The sequence below is a fragment of the Ciona robusta genome, chromosome 3 (assembly GCF_009617815.1).
Source record: "Ciona robusta chromosome 3, ASM961781v2".
Taxonomy (NCBI): domain Eukaryota; kingdom Metazoa; phylum Chordata; class Ascidiacea; order Phlebobranchia; family Cionidae; genus Ciona; species Ciona robusta.
Genome location: NC_143237.1, coordinates 11,106,169 through 11,123,346, shown reverse-complemented (window position 1 = coordinate 11,123,346; position 17,178 = coordinate 11,106,169). Strand labels below are relative to the sequence as shown.

Sequence of the window (17,178 nt, the reverse complement as noted above, 5' to 3'; positions counted from 1 at the left end):
ATGTACGTAATAATGCCGATTGTAATTTATACTTTACCAATTCTTTGATCTTCTTGCTTCGCACTCATAGCGCAAATATAATTAGAATATACAAGTAATGTGCCTTGCGTCGACGCAAAACGCGCATGGGGCCCCATGAAAAAAATCGCGAAACGCACGCGTGGAACAAACCGCATTGTGACGTCACAAACATGTGTGTTACGTAACTAGTCGTATTAATCGAGCATAGACGCGTGTATCGCGAAGAAAGAAAATAACGCAACGCATCGGTATTGTGACGTAAATAAAGGTTACGTAGCGAGCGCAAAGTGACGTCATGATTTGAGTGACGTAATAAAGAGCATCTAGAATGAAAGATAATGTTAATAATAATAATAGTTAAACACAAGGCACATTACTATGTTAGTATAATATATGATATAAATATAGTTACTATATATAGTTAGCAGTGGTGCATATAATGGTTAGTAATATAATAGCAATGCAAGTAATCAAATACTTAACTCAAGCCTTGTAGTAGGAACGCACATAATCCCAATCTGCTGGCGCTTCATCCAAACTGCAGCGTGGTGTGACTGGCGCGCGTAGCAAAGGCGGCGTTTTATCCGCGAAGCAATCAACGAAAAGCGGGGATGAATTGCCACTAGGTGGGGGTAATAGACAGGTAACATAGACACACTATTACCCAACTATAAATTAGTGCCGTGTGCATAATAGTTTGTTTATTACGAACACAAAGCGATCAATGACGTAACACTTGGTTTGAAACATTTCCATATTTAGAAAGTTGTCAATTAAACTACAACTAAGTTATTTAAGTCAAGTTGACTTCGTTTGTTAATCATGATTGAAAATATAGAGGATATTGCGTAATAGGGCAGTATTGTGACGTAACAAGCAGCATTGTTCGCAACCATCGTTTCAAAAATATGAATGATGACGTAATAAATGACGTCACAAACACCTTCACACAGTATATGGAAGACTATAGTACGTCATAATGAAACTGGTTATGGCTCAATAAACCCCGAGTGACGTCAATATGACGTCACCGCACGCATCGTTCTACGTAAGCAGCTACGTCATGATTTCTTGATGCCCGAAGTCCATGTAGTAGTTTCTCAATAGTTGCGCGTTGGCCGTTCTGCGCAACCCACAACCTCAACATGAACGACCGTTGTTTTCCTTCGTTGTTAGGGTAACGGGAGGTCACGTGGTCAACGATACGGGTGAATGGTTTCCATATCTGGGGTTTTCCCGCTGACGTTGATGACGTAGATGATGACGAATCGTCACTGTCGCTCAGCTCGCATTGTGACGTCATATTGGGTAGTTGTGACGCCATGTTGGGTAATGTTAGAAGAAAGTGATCGGGCCACGTTAGATGGCAGCAGAGAGCCGACCAATGAATCTTATCCTCACTGAGTCTCGCGTCGACCAATGAGAGAGCTTCTTGCAAATCTAAACCAATCACAGTTAAACACAGCACCCACGTGACTCACGTGACTTACTTTCCATCCTCGATTTCAAAATGAAAGTTTTCTCCCGAACTGCCGGGAGTGGGATTCGAAGTTTCACCATCTGGAACCGAGTCTTTAGAACCTCAGCGTCCGTCTTCTCTTGATATCTGGATGGGTATTGTTATAATGTGTGACGTCAGAATGTATGACGTCGCAGTAACGCATTACAACAACCGTCGTTTTGTTATTAATTCCATTCTTTTTTTCAATTTAATATTCGCTACCCAACCCGCCCACCTCCTGCTCCAAGCAGCTCTGCTGTTAAACAACTGCTGCATCATCAGTTGCCGTGAATTCGTAAACTCTTCGCTAATTCTCAGTTTCTCCTGGATCGCTTCCTGGTCAGCTCGTTTGGAACGAACACGTGACTCCATGAAGGCGTAACTTTTGATAATTAACGTTTTAGTTATTTCTAATCAGAATATCAAGGTTGTATTAAAACCATGTTATATTTGGTTTGATGTAAAAAGCTTTATTTATATTCACCACACGCCATTATCACTTACTTCCGCTCACGTGCTTCTATTTTCGATGTAAGCGCGATTATTCGACGTCGAAACGCTCGATGTCGCGCCCTCAAGTGTTCAAGGTCGTCATCGTTCGTTCGAAGCTTCGTCTCCAAAGTTCGACGCTGGTCATGTGACTTCTCAAGGTCCTGTGACGTCACATTCATAATTATGACGCAACTACGACACGTAACGCGATCAATATCAAAAGCAGGCAAATTATAACAACCGTGAAACTTACGTCTTTTAACATTTCTATGTCATGCTCTAGTGTCTCCAAGCGGGCGGTGTTTGATTGGACCTCGGCACTCACGTGATCCCAGTCAGCCAATAGTTTTCGATGTTGGCTTCGAGCCTGGAAGTTATGCAATTTATGTATCCTCGCGTACAATGGTGTAGCATAGGGGCCGACATTTTGGAGACGAAGTTAATTAGTGATGACGTAACCATTACCTCTTGCCAATCTCGTTCCGTCTTAAGATACCTCCGATGCGCTCGATGCAAAGCGGCTTTCGCGTTCTGCGTGTACACCATGTCTTTCTTCAGCCACGTGGTGGCGCGTGTGAGTACCTCGGTGAACTTCTGTAAAACATCCGGTAGGAGGCGCACTACGGGGAATCTTTCACAATCGAGTTCGTTCGCGATCTGTGGATTTCATTGTTATTGTGTTGTGACGTAAAAAGCAGTGTGATTAACATTATTACGTCAAAAACAACATCCTTGTTAAGATACGAGTTTAATGCTAACCTGTTTCGAATATCCATGGTCGGCGAACGTGTGCACTGGTACGCCGTCTAGCGGTGGCCACAAAAGCAACCTGATGTTGTTCATTGTTTGAACAATTTCGAACTCGCACCGATGGAGTTGGTCGTTGATTGTCGCTTCGTTGGTTGTTTGTTCCTTGGGATCTTTTGATCGGCATTTGCTGCTTATGGTGGGTGGTTAGTTTATGGTGGACAAATACTTGAATACGTGTGAAAATGTACTTATGGTAATTGTTTGTCTTTCACTTGATAATGTCTCGACGTATGACAGACGAAACATTCAAGATCACAAAACAAACAATTGTCACAAGATCTATTACCATTTATAACACACCAAGCAACAACATGTACATTTAATTCAATATAGTTAAATAAAACATGTTTAAAATATCTAAACTTTCACCACGACCCACCTTGTTCGATGTTGTTTACAAAACGTTTGCAATGGAACCAACACTCTCTGCGTGTATGACGTAAACAACGATTGCATTGTACACGTATGTGTGTCTACGTCATCAATGTAATGACGTAGTTCGTCGTGTAATTCAGCGTGTCCATTGTTGGTGAGATTGTTCCTTTGTTGTGGGGAGGGTAACTTAGGGGGTGAAGGGATTCTCCCTTTCTGTGGGTTCCTGGTTAGCGACGCGTTCATGATAGGGGGGTACCTTACCCCTGACGTGGCGGGGGCGCGGAATCTTCGGGTTGGGGTGGGGGGTTTCGCTACAGGGGGTAATATGCAAGATCGTGTTCGTGCTGGTCGATTGTTATCGGCTTGTGATGTCACAGAGGGTACAGGGGATTCCCCTAGAGTGACGTCATCCAACCGATCGGTGATTCCCCCGAGTAGAGATTTTCGAACCACTTGTTTATGATTATGACGTAATAATCGTAGCGACTCTACGCCATCGATCCGTGGTTGCCGCACGATGTCGCTGACGGGCTTGAGAACACCATCGACGATTCGCTTGAGTAGTGTGACGTCACAGACGGCTTCTTGTACCTAACAATGAAACAGATGAACGTGTTGCCACGCGAGGATACATAAGTTCGACCATTCTCTTTATAATGAAGAGTTGAAATGTTAATTTAAACACGTGGTCACTAACTTAACTATGTAGTTGGGCAATTCTCGACATGAAATAAAACTAAGCAACAAAAGTCGACTCCAACGAGTAGTTGAATACAACGGACTTGTGTTTCGGCCCATGTTGGTAAGATCAACCTCATATTAACGTTACCTCTGCATGTTGCTGCTTCAGCCCGTTCAATGAGGTTTCTATTGACTTGTGTATTTCAACCAATGACAACTCTCCATTTATATCCATCGCCACTTTTAACGCTGCGATGACGTCATCAGTTGGTGACGTCAGAGCAGGGGGTTTTAGTTTGAAAGCTTCTTTTAAGTTAAAGTTTGGACGATATGCATCAGGGTCTACGAGAATGTGACGTCATATTAACAAACAATTAATATATTATGACGTAATAAAACCTCTCCTGACGTTTGACCTCAAATAATATATTGACCATGTGATCAATCTATCCAATCACAGGCTCCCACCTTCCAACCCTGGCACTATGACATCACAAACCCCCACACACGTCACAGACGTACTTCTCACACCGCGTTCGACGACGCGAGACGTTCTAAACACCGCGACGCTTTCTATTTCGTTATAATCCAACCTTATTAACCGGGAAGTGACGTCCGCAATAAAATCGACGCGTCCTCTATGTGACGTCGCACAGGACGATTGTTAAATATTCCAGATAAAACAAAAATTCAAAAACTGAAACAAAACTTTTTGCGTTGTGACGTCACAAACATTCCAATAATACAATGGTCGCCATTTAAGCGCAGTCGATTATGACGTGTGTTATAACAACAATTGGAATCGCGATGGGCGCGTTCTACATCAAATTAATGGAACTTACATCTGTTTACGTCACAATGATACGCGTGACGTGTAAACAATGGCGATTACTCGAAGCCAATGTTAACTGTGATTCATAAAACTACCTATGTTACGTCACACACACGTAATATTGCATTGGAGTGAACATACATGATTATGACGAAACAAATATTTCGATTTTCGGGGCCAAGAACACCCAGCCCTTTCCGGAACACGTTAGCCGAACCCCTAAAAGGAATCATAAGAATCCAAAAACGGCTCCCCTCATACAAATATATGGGGCATTGAAAGTTGCAACAAATTCCAACGTCTTACGTTAAAAAATAAACCCAAATATTCCCAAAGTTAGATGCGGTACACGAACTGCCACTTGACAACAATAACGATTGTTTACAACAAGCGCAACGTTTATGACGTATGACAGAGGTCACAATGAGTTCACAGAAATAATATTTAAACTAATTAATTAGTTTAATATTCCTAATATACAATGAATATTGAATAATAAAGTCATGTTTACTGTGCGGGTTATATTTCATTATTTGAACGTTTTATTGCCCGATGTTTCTGATGATGATCTCAATAATTAACCGATCGCCAACCAGTGCCAGGAACGAACAATCACCCCCGCATACCCATATACACCCACTTTACCCCCAATATACGACCCCTACAATACCCCATGTTAAGTGTAAATAATATTATTAACATAAACGCTAAAACACAACTAATATTATGATCCAAATTCACCCCAATCACCCCCTAATCAACCCCCCCCCATGAAGCATGGGTGTGGGGGCCGAACCCATCCACCATGACCAACGATATCAACACCAAACATGAAACGAAGTTATTTCCGAAACAACTGAAGTTTCAACATTTGAACCAAACTCTTTCTTCAACTTTATCCCAACCAACTTTCAAGCTACAAGCATAACAAGCATATCTTTATATAATAATATCTTTATCTTTATATAATAATGAATCCGGACCGCATTAACCTCGCTAATTAAACTGCTGAACTGAAATTTGTAATTCCCACGCTCAAAACACTATTTGTTCGGATTTAATTATCGACAAAACACACAATGATTTAACAATAGATCAAACATGAGGTAACAATGATCAAAGTTACGTAACAATAAACATACTAATACTTCCTTATTTAAACAGCGCCAACTCCATAGTTCTCGTTGATATTATAAATTAACGACCTACATTCTCACACCGATTGAAACCTGGTCTGTTTTATATCATCTGTCACACATACGAACCGATGTTAAAGCAAGCATCACTTTTGTTTTAAACTTCCAAACCAACTTCTCACCAAGTTAGACCCACGAACCTATGAGATGGGTTCGACACGCTTCACTGCTTCTCTCGTTCCCCTTCTTTCCCCCTCTCTCTCACATCAACATTCCTAATCTTATCGCGACCATTATTGCAGCATATGACGTCACAACCGCTGCACAAAGATTGTCGCGCGACATACGGCGACCCGCTTCCTATTACCTCATAATTAAGTTTGTGACGTCACAACCATCCCTCTATTCGATAAATATCGACCGACCACGTGACCCAGGAGACTTGTGGGTCCCATGGGTGGTCGCGTGGTTCATTTATATTTTATCACAATCGATGGTTGCCATGGTAACCGAGACGTGTCTACATGTGGCGCTGTTGGGCTGGAGCGGTAGGGTAGCGCCACCGGGCGGTAAAACACGCAGTTCAACCCACGCCCCAATAAACCCACAAACACATGCAACACATATATATGTGTATGAGTAACATTAATTCAATCACACTCATGATATTTAAACCTAACGTTAAGTAACATAAAGTACATCGTGTATTATCGTAAGTAACCCCCCAATTTGCGACCCAGTGTTTCAACAAAAAGCCATTTGCTGCGAAAACAATCGAACTCTGGTCGCTAATAGGTTGATACAGCGTTCATTGTTTCGTCACAATCAACCACTTAAGGCTTCGAGACCGCGATTAAGTTACCTCATACGTCACAATGGTTACCCAACACGTCACAATAGTTAACAATCCCCCACAACCCGTTAGTTGCATTTTTTAATAAATTCTACTATAAAGGTTTTTTTGGAGATTGTTAATTACGTTAGGACGTAGTTTATTTGACGTTATGCGCGCGACTTCTGTGACGTCATCAAACGCAAGATTGTTCCCCACGAAGCTTCCCTGTCATGGTCAGTCATGCGTGGAAGCCAAGAATTCCGGGATAAGAGTTTCAACAATGGGGGTTGGGGTAATCTCAGACCCCCAACATGACCCCAACCCCATTGTTGAAAACCCCCTCGCGTAATTATCGCCTTATTACGTCATAAACAATAAACATTCGAAACATCTTTAAATCGCGTCACTCAAATATTTCCACGCATTGTTTACAAAACCAAAATCCCCGAAACCTATAAACATCATTATGACGTTTCAATCACACAATGGGTTGGCGAACCACAGTATTTGTAGTTCACAGTTGAGCGAACAAACTATTCACAACTTAATTTCGAGAAACTTTGGATTTTTTGATTAAATTCGAGATTCGAGTTCAACGATTGTTTGCGTCACAGTTATTTGTGATGTCACAATGTAGTGGGTCAAGTGCGCCAGGTGCGCTAACCCCCCACAAACCCCCTAACCCCACAAAACCCCATAAACCCCCTCCCACGCAAGGATCATCGCGGATCTCAACCACAAATATAAATCCCAATTCTATACTTAATGCTTTGTGACGTAACAATGTTCTATGTTACAAATAGTTCCAAACAAACGTTACAATCCATTAATTATTTAACATATCTATCGTTATCGAGAAACCGCGATTGGAATTCGAAAATACATCGTTGTCACAGTTTCGTTATGACATCATACTAGAAATATGTAAATTCTGAAATGAAACTTCCCTTTGTTACGTCATAATTCCTTTTGTTCACCTACCGATTATGACATTACAGTAATCTAACTGCTTTGTTTGTTTTTTATAATTTTTGGAAATTTCCCTTCTCGACGTTGCCACCTACACAAATACGTGGATTATGACGTAACACAACTTTTTCCTTCCTTCTATGACGTAAACAATACATTGTACATGAATCTCGAACCTTGTTCATTGTTCAGCATTATTACAGAACAAGTCAAACTTTTCGATCGTTGTTTTTGCCTCGAGGCAATTCAATTGTTGATCTCAGAAGGTTTATGGCGTCACAATCACTACGTTGCATGTTTATGACGACACAATACACGTATGTGACGTCACACGAAGCATTATTCGCAATTATACCAATATAATAATGTGGGGTACGATGGTTAGAATCTCCTATATTTTCAATCTATCATATTATGACGTACAAATAACTCGTTACGTCACAAACAAACGCTCGATTCCCACGACGACCACGTGACTTTATCCGAATATTAAATTTAATAAAGTACTTTATTACGTCACAATCCACTTAACTTTAATGAACAATGCATGCATGTGACGTCACAATAGGAAGTGATACGATAAAACTGTTACGTCATACACGAAGTACAATGCGTACCACGGCATTCGAGATTTAACAATCCATAACAATCGAATATCGCGATACTGGAACGCCGTTGTGAGTATTACGTCATAATCAATTTGTTCGATTTATATTCTAGAATTTAAAACAAAGTGATTGTTGTTCGTTTATCTTCGTTTGTTACGTCATACTTAATGACGATAAATGATCCTTTATCTTCCCATTGTTTGCTCATAAACTTCATTGTTTCAACTAATTGTTATTAATTTCTTGTTGATTATTACGTCAACAATAATTTATTGCAACGTCGCATATTGTTTAGTGACGTCACGAACGGTTCACATTTGAAAACGGCGTTATGTGACGTACACACTACGTAATCGAACCGTGACGTCACAACCACCCATCGATAATTAACCAAACCACTCAAACATTTTTAAACAAACTTTTCCAGCTCCTCGAATATCGCGACTTACGCGACTCCATTATCACGTCACTATCAGTATTGTCAACAAGTATTCCAGTAAACATTGTTTAAGAGTAAAGTCTGATGTGTGATGTAACAAACGAATATCATTGGTTGTGACGTCACAGTAGGGTTTATACGCCCTCCATATGCTTCACTACGAACAATGATCATTGTTTAATAAACAATCGTAGCAACGCAATTATTATCAAACAACTCATGTTTATGACGTAACAATGTTTATCTCAACGTCACAAACAACTTGAACTCAACTAACCTTGTTTATGATGTCATAATTGAACAATCAATTAAATCGTTGTAATTGTTATTGTGACGTCACAATTGCAGCAGCTTTACCCAATTTGCATATTTCCCGCGTTAATTAATCAGAACCTCGTGATTGGATAATAGTGTCACGTGACTTACCCATAAATTTATAAGATAAATAAACAACAGTGACGTAACAATGCCTTCTGTAAACAAACATCGACGTCATAATGAATTAAGACAGACGATGTTTAATTAAATTATTTCTTTAATTAGGTTGAGGAACTTATTAACTGATGCTGTTTGCTCAACGCGTGACACCCGGGATCTCACGAACAATACTTGTTGCGCGGTAGGTATTATGACGTAACAAACAACCATTCATCTTATTTTATCATGTTTGTCGTGACAGCGTCGCTTATTCTACTACATTATTGTTGTTACGTCACAGTGAATATACATACGTCATGTTACAAACACCCTAACAGGGCAATAAGTGACGTCACAATACTTCAATATCTTGTAACAAACACCTCCCGCCACAACCTCAACATTACCCTGTGTTTTCACCCACCAATAACCCCCTACACCCCCATATTACCCCATGTTCATAGTGGGGGTATTTACAACACCCAACATTAACTACAAATCACCACTTTACACACAATATGTTCAGTACCAACCATGGATTTGTTCGAACAAAGTTTGGGACAATAAGTTTTGGGATTGTCATGTTGTGGAACCTTGTACACGCTCGATAGGTCAGTATCCATATATTTGTATATACCTAAAACCGAGGGAACTTTTTCATTTTAGCTTTGTAAGGAGATTGGGAGGCAATAAACTTTTTCATAACCGTTAAAACACAAACAAATTAATTCTCAATCTCGATGTTTGTTGTTTATGACGTCACATGCAGAGGTTTAATAAATATTTGTGACGTCACATATAGCCTACATCACGTGACCCACAATTAATGTTTGTGACGTAACAAACAGGTCACCCTAGCAACCAACCCCGCAACCAAATTAGCCGAACGTTAAATCGACGCCGCGGTCGAATCGCGCCTTCATAAGAAATCAACTGTGACGTAACAATCGGTTGTGACTTCTTAAATACCAATCTCGAGGTTTCTATTTTTAACTTTCGTAAATTTTCCCAACTTTACATTTTTAATCATTATATTCATTAACGTTACGTCATAATCCACCTTTTGTCGAAGTTTCTTCAATTCTGACGTCACTTTTCGCTTTTTCTCGAATATAAATCGTCTCGCGTTCTATAATTGATCTCCTTTCTTCTGTTTCTGTCCGTTTCTATGACGTCACAAAGCATAAGATGACGTCCCATGTATTAGATGCAACGCGACCTCACACGATATTCTTACCTTGCTTATCATCATAAATCGCATTGTCGCCGAAACAATCCTCTAATGTGACGTCATAAACAAATTTGTTTTCAAACTAAATCCTCATTGTCTACAAATAACAATGATGTTTGTTTTAGCTGATTGTCCATTAGTGTCCACACCAATGGAAAGAAACAACTGAATTGCAAATCGCGACTTCGACGCGAGAAGCGCTTCGGCGTGAAACACGCTGATTGGCTGCCAATGTATCGCGACTGTACGCGATGGCTGTTTTACTACAAACTACTAATCCACACGGCAACAACACGGTCGTTCCTTTGTTTAATGAATAGTTTCCTGAAGTTCCAACAAATGTACTATTTATTCGAACTACCTTGTAGTAGCCCCACCCTCACCCACCCTCACCCACCCTCACCCAACGATCGTTTCTTTCAAATGATTCCAAACGTAACTTCATGTTACGTTGGTGCCGTGTGCAACATTTCTACGTCATGTACCATTGTTACGTTAATTAACATCATTATGGCGTCATAATTATAAGTGTTTTGAGAATTTGTTCGTCTAGTGACGTCATAATTGCTTGTTTATCTTTCGATATAATAATATAAAGTGATATTGTGACGTAATATACGAGTCGCTACTTGGCTCACTTACACCGCGTAGTGTTAGCTTTTCCATTATGTTCCAACCACCAGGTAGCGCCACAAACACACAAATATTTTTCCTTGTTTTATTTTTTTCGTGCCGGACACTTTGACAACAACGATATCGACTCTATATTACAAACAATATATACTATGACGTAACAAGAACCCAATAACACTTTACATTATGACGTAACGATATGAATTTTTGCAACACCAAAACCAAATCTCATGGAGACAAAGCGACAAAAATGTCGCTAAACAAGGCTTCGCATTAACGTACAATTAATGGAATAAAAAGGGGGGGGACCCGCATATGGGGGTTGGGGTGCGTATGTATCATGATGGGGGACCAGGGGGTGGGGGGTGGTTAACCCATGGACGACCGTCTACGCACACAAGTGCAACCAATAGCGATGTGAATATATCGAACCACCGGTCCTGTACCGTTCCAAAACGCCGCCTGTGAATACATTGTGTTAGTAAAAGGTGGGTTGGGGTAAAATGGTACAGTTTTCATTCTTTTTACCGTCCCACTTGGTAGTAAACAAATAATATTTACAAAATTATTTAACTGTATCCTCTAAAAGAAAGTTGTTATTGTTAAAGACACAAGTAAATGTGTTCGGATAATACGTGTTACATTGTTCATATCCCCCCATTAATATATATTGTGTAAATAGATCCTGTTATTGATATATCCATCCGCGTTACCTTAATCGGCACTTTAATCTCAGCTGCCTTTACATCCGGTATATGCCTCCCATCCATCACGGTGAGACAATTACTACACAAACAACATGCTTCGTATATATTCACAGGGTAGCGGTTTGTATCTTGGTTCAGTCTGTGACGTAATATTGGTGTTAATGACGTCATTTACGGCCAAGTCAGTGAATTAGTGAAACTTGTTTAACCTCGTGCGGTGAGGCAACTACAGTCGTTATAACACGAGTGTTCTGTTTCATACACCTCGTGCCCGAACGACTGTAACATTACGCACAGCTTACACATATTTCCATGGTGTAGTACTTCTCTTCGAAACCGATGGATGAGTCCCAAGCTCACGTAACAAACTTATATTGTTCTCGGGGCATTCATGCGTGTCTTTCTCGCATCTGCGGGCCTGCAATCAAACATAACGTGTTGTTTATGTCTTCGAATGCGGTAGTGAAGTCTATTAAAAACAACAAAGAAAATTAGCAGCAAAACAACGGTCGTTAAAACACGCTACGGGTAAAAACTACTTGAGGAAAAAAATCAAAATGCGAGGATGCTAAACCCACGAGATTTTTATGACGTAACATAAGAAGTTATATGTAGCATTGTTATATGATTATGACGTACCCAACCACGTGGTGGTTTCTCTTGTTTGATGTGGTGGAAATATTGAAGGGGTAGAGTTCGGTTGATTTGGGCGACGATGCTGTAAAGGTAAAGGGGGAGGGGGGGGGGGTTATTCCTATAATTCATATACGCACAGTTTTCTTACAATAAGATACTACTTTGTTTTAATTAAATACTTGCAACCCACTGTAAGGTGCTTCTTATAAGGTTTAACAGCCACGGTTTTTAACCGAATGTTTTTATTTTATCTTTAATTGTGTGGTGGGTATAATAAAGCATTCCACCCGCGTGGTGGCAGCGGTAAGCATATCACGTTTAATTAGAATATAATTGGCAACTTTTGAATTTTCTGCAAAAATTAAGTCGATTATTGAAAATGTTTGATTCAAAACATGGTTGAGGAAATCGCTTCGTGCTCGAAACCTTGCGGTTGAAGATTCCGCGGATGAATATTTCTTGTTTGTTTATTATATTTATGCAAAGTTTGAAGTGTTTAAAGTCCCCTAGTCGTGATTTGAATCATCTTTATGCAAAAACTGCCAACAATAATATAATTGGTTGGGTTCAGTCATGCGTTGGATCATACGATAGGACAAAGGTCAAAACAAGGTCACTTTGGGTAAAAAGTTATAAATATGACGTTAACATTTCAATCTTTATATTATTTTTAATTTCCACACGGCATCACTTGTAAAATAAAACACCCGGAAACACTGCAAACAATGAATTCCATGAATTCTTTATTTACATTTGTGACGTAATAAAGAAGCCGCACATCCGCTTTTATAGAATCGTAAAATAAGTCGTTATATTTTAACAATGATTCCAGAATATATATACAACGACGTCACAGGTGTTTTCCCTTGTGCGAGAGGCGGGTTTCTGTTTGCCGGGGTCACGTGATGTGACGTCATATTGATTTATTGAACTCACGAATCGCTGACGCTTCGTTTCCGCGATGGATGGACTTTGTTACGTCACAGCTGGTCATTATTTACTTAGGGGAAACACCGGGGCCTCATTTACATACAAGTTTCGCGCGCTTTCATTATGTCGTCATACATTCGTTTGTTCGTAAACAATAAAACAAATATTTATTGTTTGATATTTTTGTTCGCGAACAGAAATCATAAAAGACGAAACAACCGTCGCTGTTTGTCCAATATGTGGTTCATTTCTCAACACATAATGGTTGAGCCAAAGTTTTAGTAATGGGACATATATGGAGGGTGTGTAACCTTACATATGATGCGTACACTAGTTACCACTCAACTAAACACTCATGTTGACACCCGTGTACCCTCCAACCCTCCAACCCACCAACAGCACAGCTTGAATGTTTCTACCGGTTCAACTCCCAATATTATGCGAGACACCTTACCCCGCACTACTACAACACAATAAAACAAATTTTCGAAAATAATTTGCAACGTCATCACTCCCGCCCATAATTCAAATCAATTTAATCGTTGTGACGTCACACATGCAACTATTACTTAACAAAGTTAATGTTTAACAAAGTTGTATAAAGGAGGTTGCGATACAGCGGTTTGATTCTTAAATAGTTGTGATGTAACAATGGAGTTAACAAAATGGCGGATTACTCTTACCATTATTACGTCACACGGGATATTATTTGATTACAAAGATATTGTTGCAAAACCTAAACGGTAAGTTTTTATTTGTTTTTTATTAATTTTTTAAACTATTAAATTGTTTTGTTTACGTTTAGAACGAAATGTTTTAAATAAACGTGTCTATGACGTAACACATGTTCGCTTGCGTCTTTTATTTTACATAACAATTGTTGAGCCTGTTTAGTTGATTATGACGTCATATTAACGTGACATCTGTACCGACGTGATAGTTTTATAACAAACGACAATTAACATAGTTGCGTCGCCTAAGCTGCGACTACCAGCTGGTTATTAACTCCAAAATAGTCGTTGCGTCAAATTAATTTTAAAAACAACGACGTCTAACGTTTTATACTGGTTGTCTATATAAGTTAACATTACTACACACCATACACACGATGATAAACACGCACGGTATGCGACAACTTTTCGTGGGTTTTACAAAATTGAATTGCCAGAAAAATGAACAGCTAAATCGGTTATAAAAATTCATTCAAAAATCCCAAGTTTGGACATCTTATATAAGTCGTCTCCATCAGTATATTCGACACATATGTTTGCTTATATACCATGATGAAGACGACCTGTGTAAGACTTCTTTACACCGCATGCACCACCCCAACCTCCCCCCCCCCAACTTACTTGTCATGGAAATACGGGGTAACTTGAGCAGTCACGTGGTTCACCGGCGCATGCAGCGAATACTTCACACAAATCGCGATGACGAGAAACAAGGTGGTTCGTTTCGTGATCGACTGTAAAAGTTAAATCTATTAGATGTAAAAATATTCCTGCCTCTGTTGTTGCCAGGCTCAGTCTGTTACTAAGCCTGGTAAAAATATTTATTAAAAATATTCCTTCCGGTAAAATCGTTCATTTTATTTTACAAACGTTTCGTCTGCCATACATTATCATTATACGAAAAGATATTTCTAAAATTAAAAAAATATTTTTTCTATGTGACGTCATAACATAACAAATTGTAAAAACATGTTCTCGAGTTACTATAAGAACAAATATTTATCAATCGCCATCTTAGCGTTTCTAACAATGCATGTCTATACTTCCATTATGACGCAATATTAACAACAAACTTGTACAATCAATGTAACTTTACCTCCATGATTATACAACTTGGCCCCCCCTATCCCCCCCTTATATACCAACATCTTACTTCTTCAATATTTTCACCTCACTACGTCATAATAGCCTCTGGGCGTGTCCATTGTCCATCTATATTAGGTCACAGATAACCTTGCTAATTCGAAAATTTTATCTTGTTTCGTTTCATGCAAATCGGTTGCGCGACTGACGCTTTTACCGCGTACACATCTTTTACTTTATTCTGTAACTAGTCTGTTGTGACGTAACAATACTACAACTGTTCCACGACAATCGAATATGTTACCTACCATCGCGCCATCGCGTCGCAAAGATCCAACTTTACGCCGCAAGGAAATGCATCCACTGTTACGTCATACACGCTACACAATGGGGTTTGTCATGGGCCCGAAATTTTGCATTTTTGAGGCACAAAAATTTGAATATAAATAAAAAAAATCGGAATTTTTTTGCAGCACGCGTAACAATGGTGATTCATATACGTCACAAGTCGCGAAAGCCGCGGTCGTAGCGCATCTTCATTTGGTTATTGTCACGTAACAATCGCGCGATCTTAAGAACATTGAAATCAGTAATTGATGCTGTAGCGGTTTTCGGTGATTATCTGTTACGTCACAATGCCGATTCTGAGGATCGCGACCACTTAAAAGATCAAGAATTGAGAAAATGTTTTTCGTGATTTGAACGCAAATATAAATATCCAGAATTGAAACAAAAAATTATTTTTACAAATTTTTTTTGCTGCTTAGCTTATGAAACGTAAACAATAATAAATCTAAATCTGGGATAGTTCAAAACAAAGTGCATAGTTACGTCACAGTTGCTTGTGCATCTGCCGCATCTTCACCAAAATACCCAAGTTTTTGTTTATAAACTTCAACACGCCCAACACCTAACCCTAAATATCCATAGTTTAACTTAAACAAACAGAGATAATTAGAGTGACACACCTTATAAAGACGACTTATGCATTTGAACAGCGAGCAAGACGTGACTTGATGGAACTTAAAATAGTTTGTTTGTTTCCAAACTGGAATGTTAAAGATTGTTTACAAAACAATATTTTGTTTATGTTGCTGCTTTAACATTACAGTTGAACTAACAAAACAAAAATGCTTAAAAATAGATTTAAGTATTCAATAGAAAGCTGCTGCACACGGTTAACAAAATGTTGGATTATTAAACCGCTGACACTTAAACTGCCGCAGGCAAAACTATGTCTATGGTTCTACTCTCACGACCACGTGCCATTAACTGAAAGTTTTTGGTTTATTTTTGAAATTTCAAGACAATTGCCTTTGTTGTAAAGGTCTGTTATGTCATAGACAACACTTTAACGTCACAGTGCCTACAAAAATTCAAATTAGCAGCTATTTGAAGTAAAGACAACTAAACACCCCCAAACAAAAGATAAAGATGTGTTTTCTCATAGGTGTGGCAAAAATTATGCGCTAAAAATATTTGTTGTTCTAATTTTAGCTGAGTTTCTACAAATATGGATTTATATCGTATCAAAATCATGAACTGGGCCTGAGCAGACATAACGCTTTAATAATAATGTTCACGACGCACGTTTTATAAATGAAGGACAACCATGTGTTTGCGTGGGCGAGGCTACGTTGCCAAATATATAAAACCACTGCGTAAAAATATAGAAAGGTTTTTTGAAAATAAATTAAATTTTCCAACCCCTGGTGTACCAAAATATTCAACGTGAAATTTAGAGATAAGTTTGAGCTGGTACACCATTTCGTGTTGGTGGTTTCGGGTAAAATGGCGTCGCTGTGGTGGGACCGGTTTACAAAGTTGTTAATTTAAACTTAAATTCAAAAACAGCAAAACTATTTATAAACACCCCACTAAAATAAAAACTTGTTTCGCTACTTACCGTCGTATGCATTGTTGTACTATTATGACGTCACAAAGTTATAAAAATCCTTTATTAGCTCACAATCCAACATGCATCTATCTATCCCGGGATGATTCCACACCGGTGTCTTTGTTACGAATCAGCTGTTCCATTATTGATCCCATTGTTACGAAACAAGTCAACAATCGTCACACAGTCTCAATATTCGAGAAAAAATATTTTT

General features: G+C 39.1%; 2 protein-coding genes across 3 annotated transcripts; both read right to left on the bottom strand.

Moving 5' to 3' along the window:
• Positions 1-707: 707 nt before the first annotated feature.
• On the bottom strand, positions 708-10,512 carry LOC149739388 (uncharacterized). Its single transcript, XM_089875795.1, has 11 exons — positions 10,354-10,512; positions 10,177-10,282; positions 4,029-4,222; positions 3,204-3,790; positions 2,774-2,951; positions 2,480-2,671; positions 2,268-2,381; positions 2,027-2,175; positions 1,758-1,904; positions 1,512-1,627; positions 708-1,461 (listed from the first exon to the last, which is right to left on the bottom strand). The coding sequence occupies exons 1-11, from the start codon at positions 10,375-10,377 to the stop codon at positions 1,049-1,051; spliced, it is 2,220 nt and encodes a 739-aa protein (XP_089731921.1). The 5' UTR covers positions 10,378-10,512; the 3' UTR covers positions 708-1,048.
• Positions 10,513-11,051: 539 nt separating this feature from the next.
• LOC149739387 (interleukin-17D-like) lies at positions 11,052-17,131 on the bottom strand. 2 transcript variants are annotated; one of them, XM_089875842.1, is made up of 6 exons: positions 16,974-17,131; positions 14,606-14,718; positions 12,327-12,405; positions 11,990-12,105; positions 11,694-11,826; positions 11,052-11,442 (listed from the first exon to the last, which is right to left on the bottom strand). In XM_089875842.1, exons 1-6 carry the CDS (start codon positions 16,983-16,985, stop codon positions 11,350-11,352), a joined length of 546 nt encoding a protein of 181 aa, XP_089731968.1. In that variant the 5' UTR covers positions 16,986-17,131; the 3' UTR covers positions 11,052-11,349. The 2 variants fall into 2 exon arrangements, with proteins under 2 accessions (XP_089731968.1, XP_089731969.1); XM_089875843.1 differs by lacking the exon at positions 16,974-17,131 and adding an exon at positions 15,081-16,098.
• Positions 17,132-17,178: the final 47 nt, after the last annotated feature.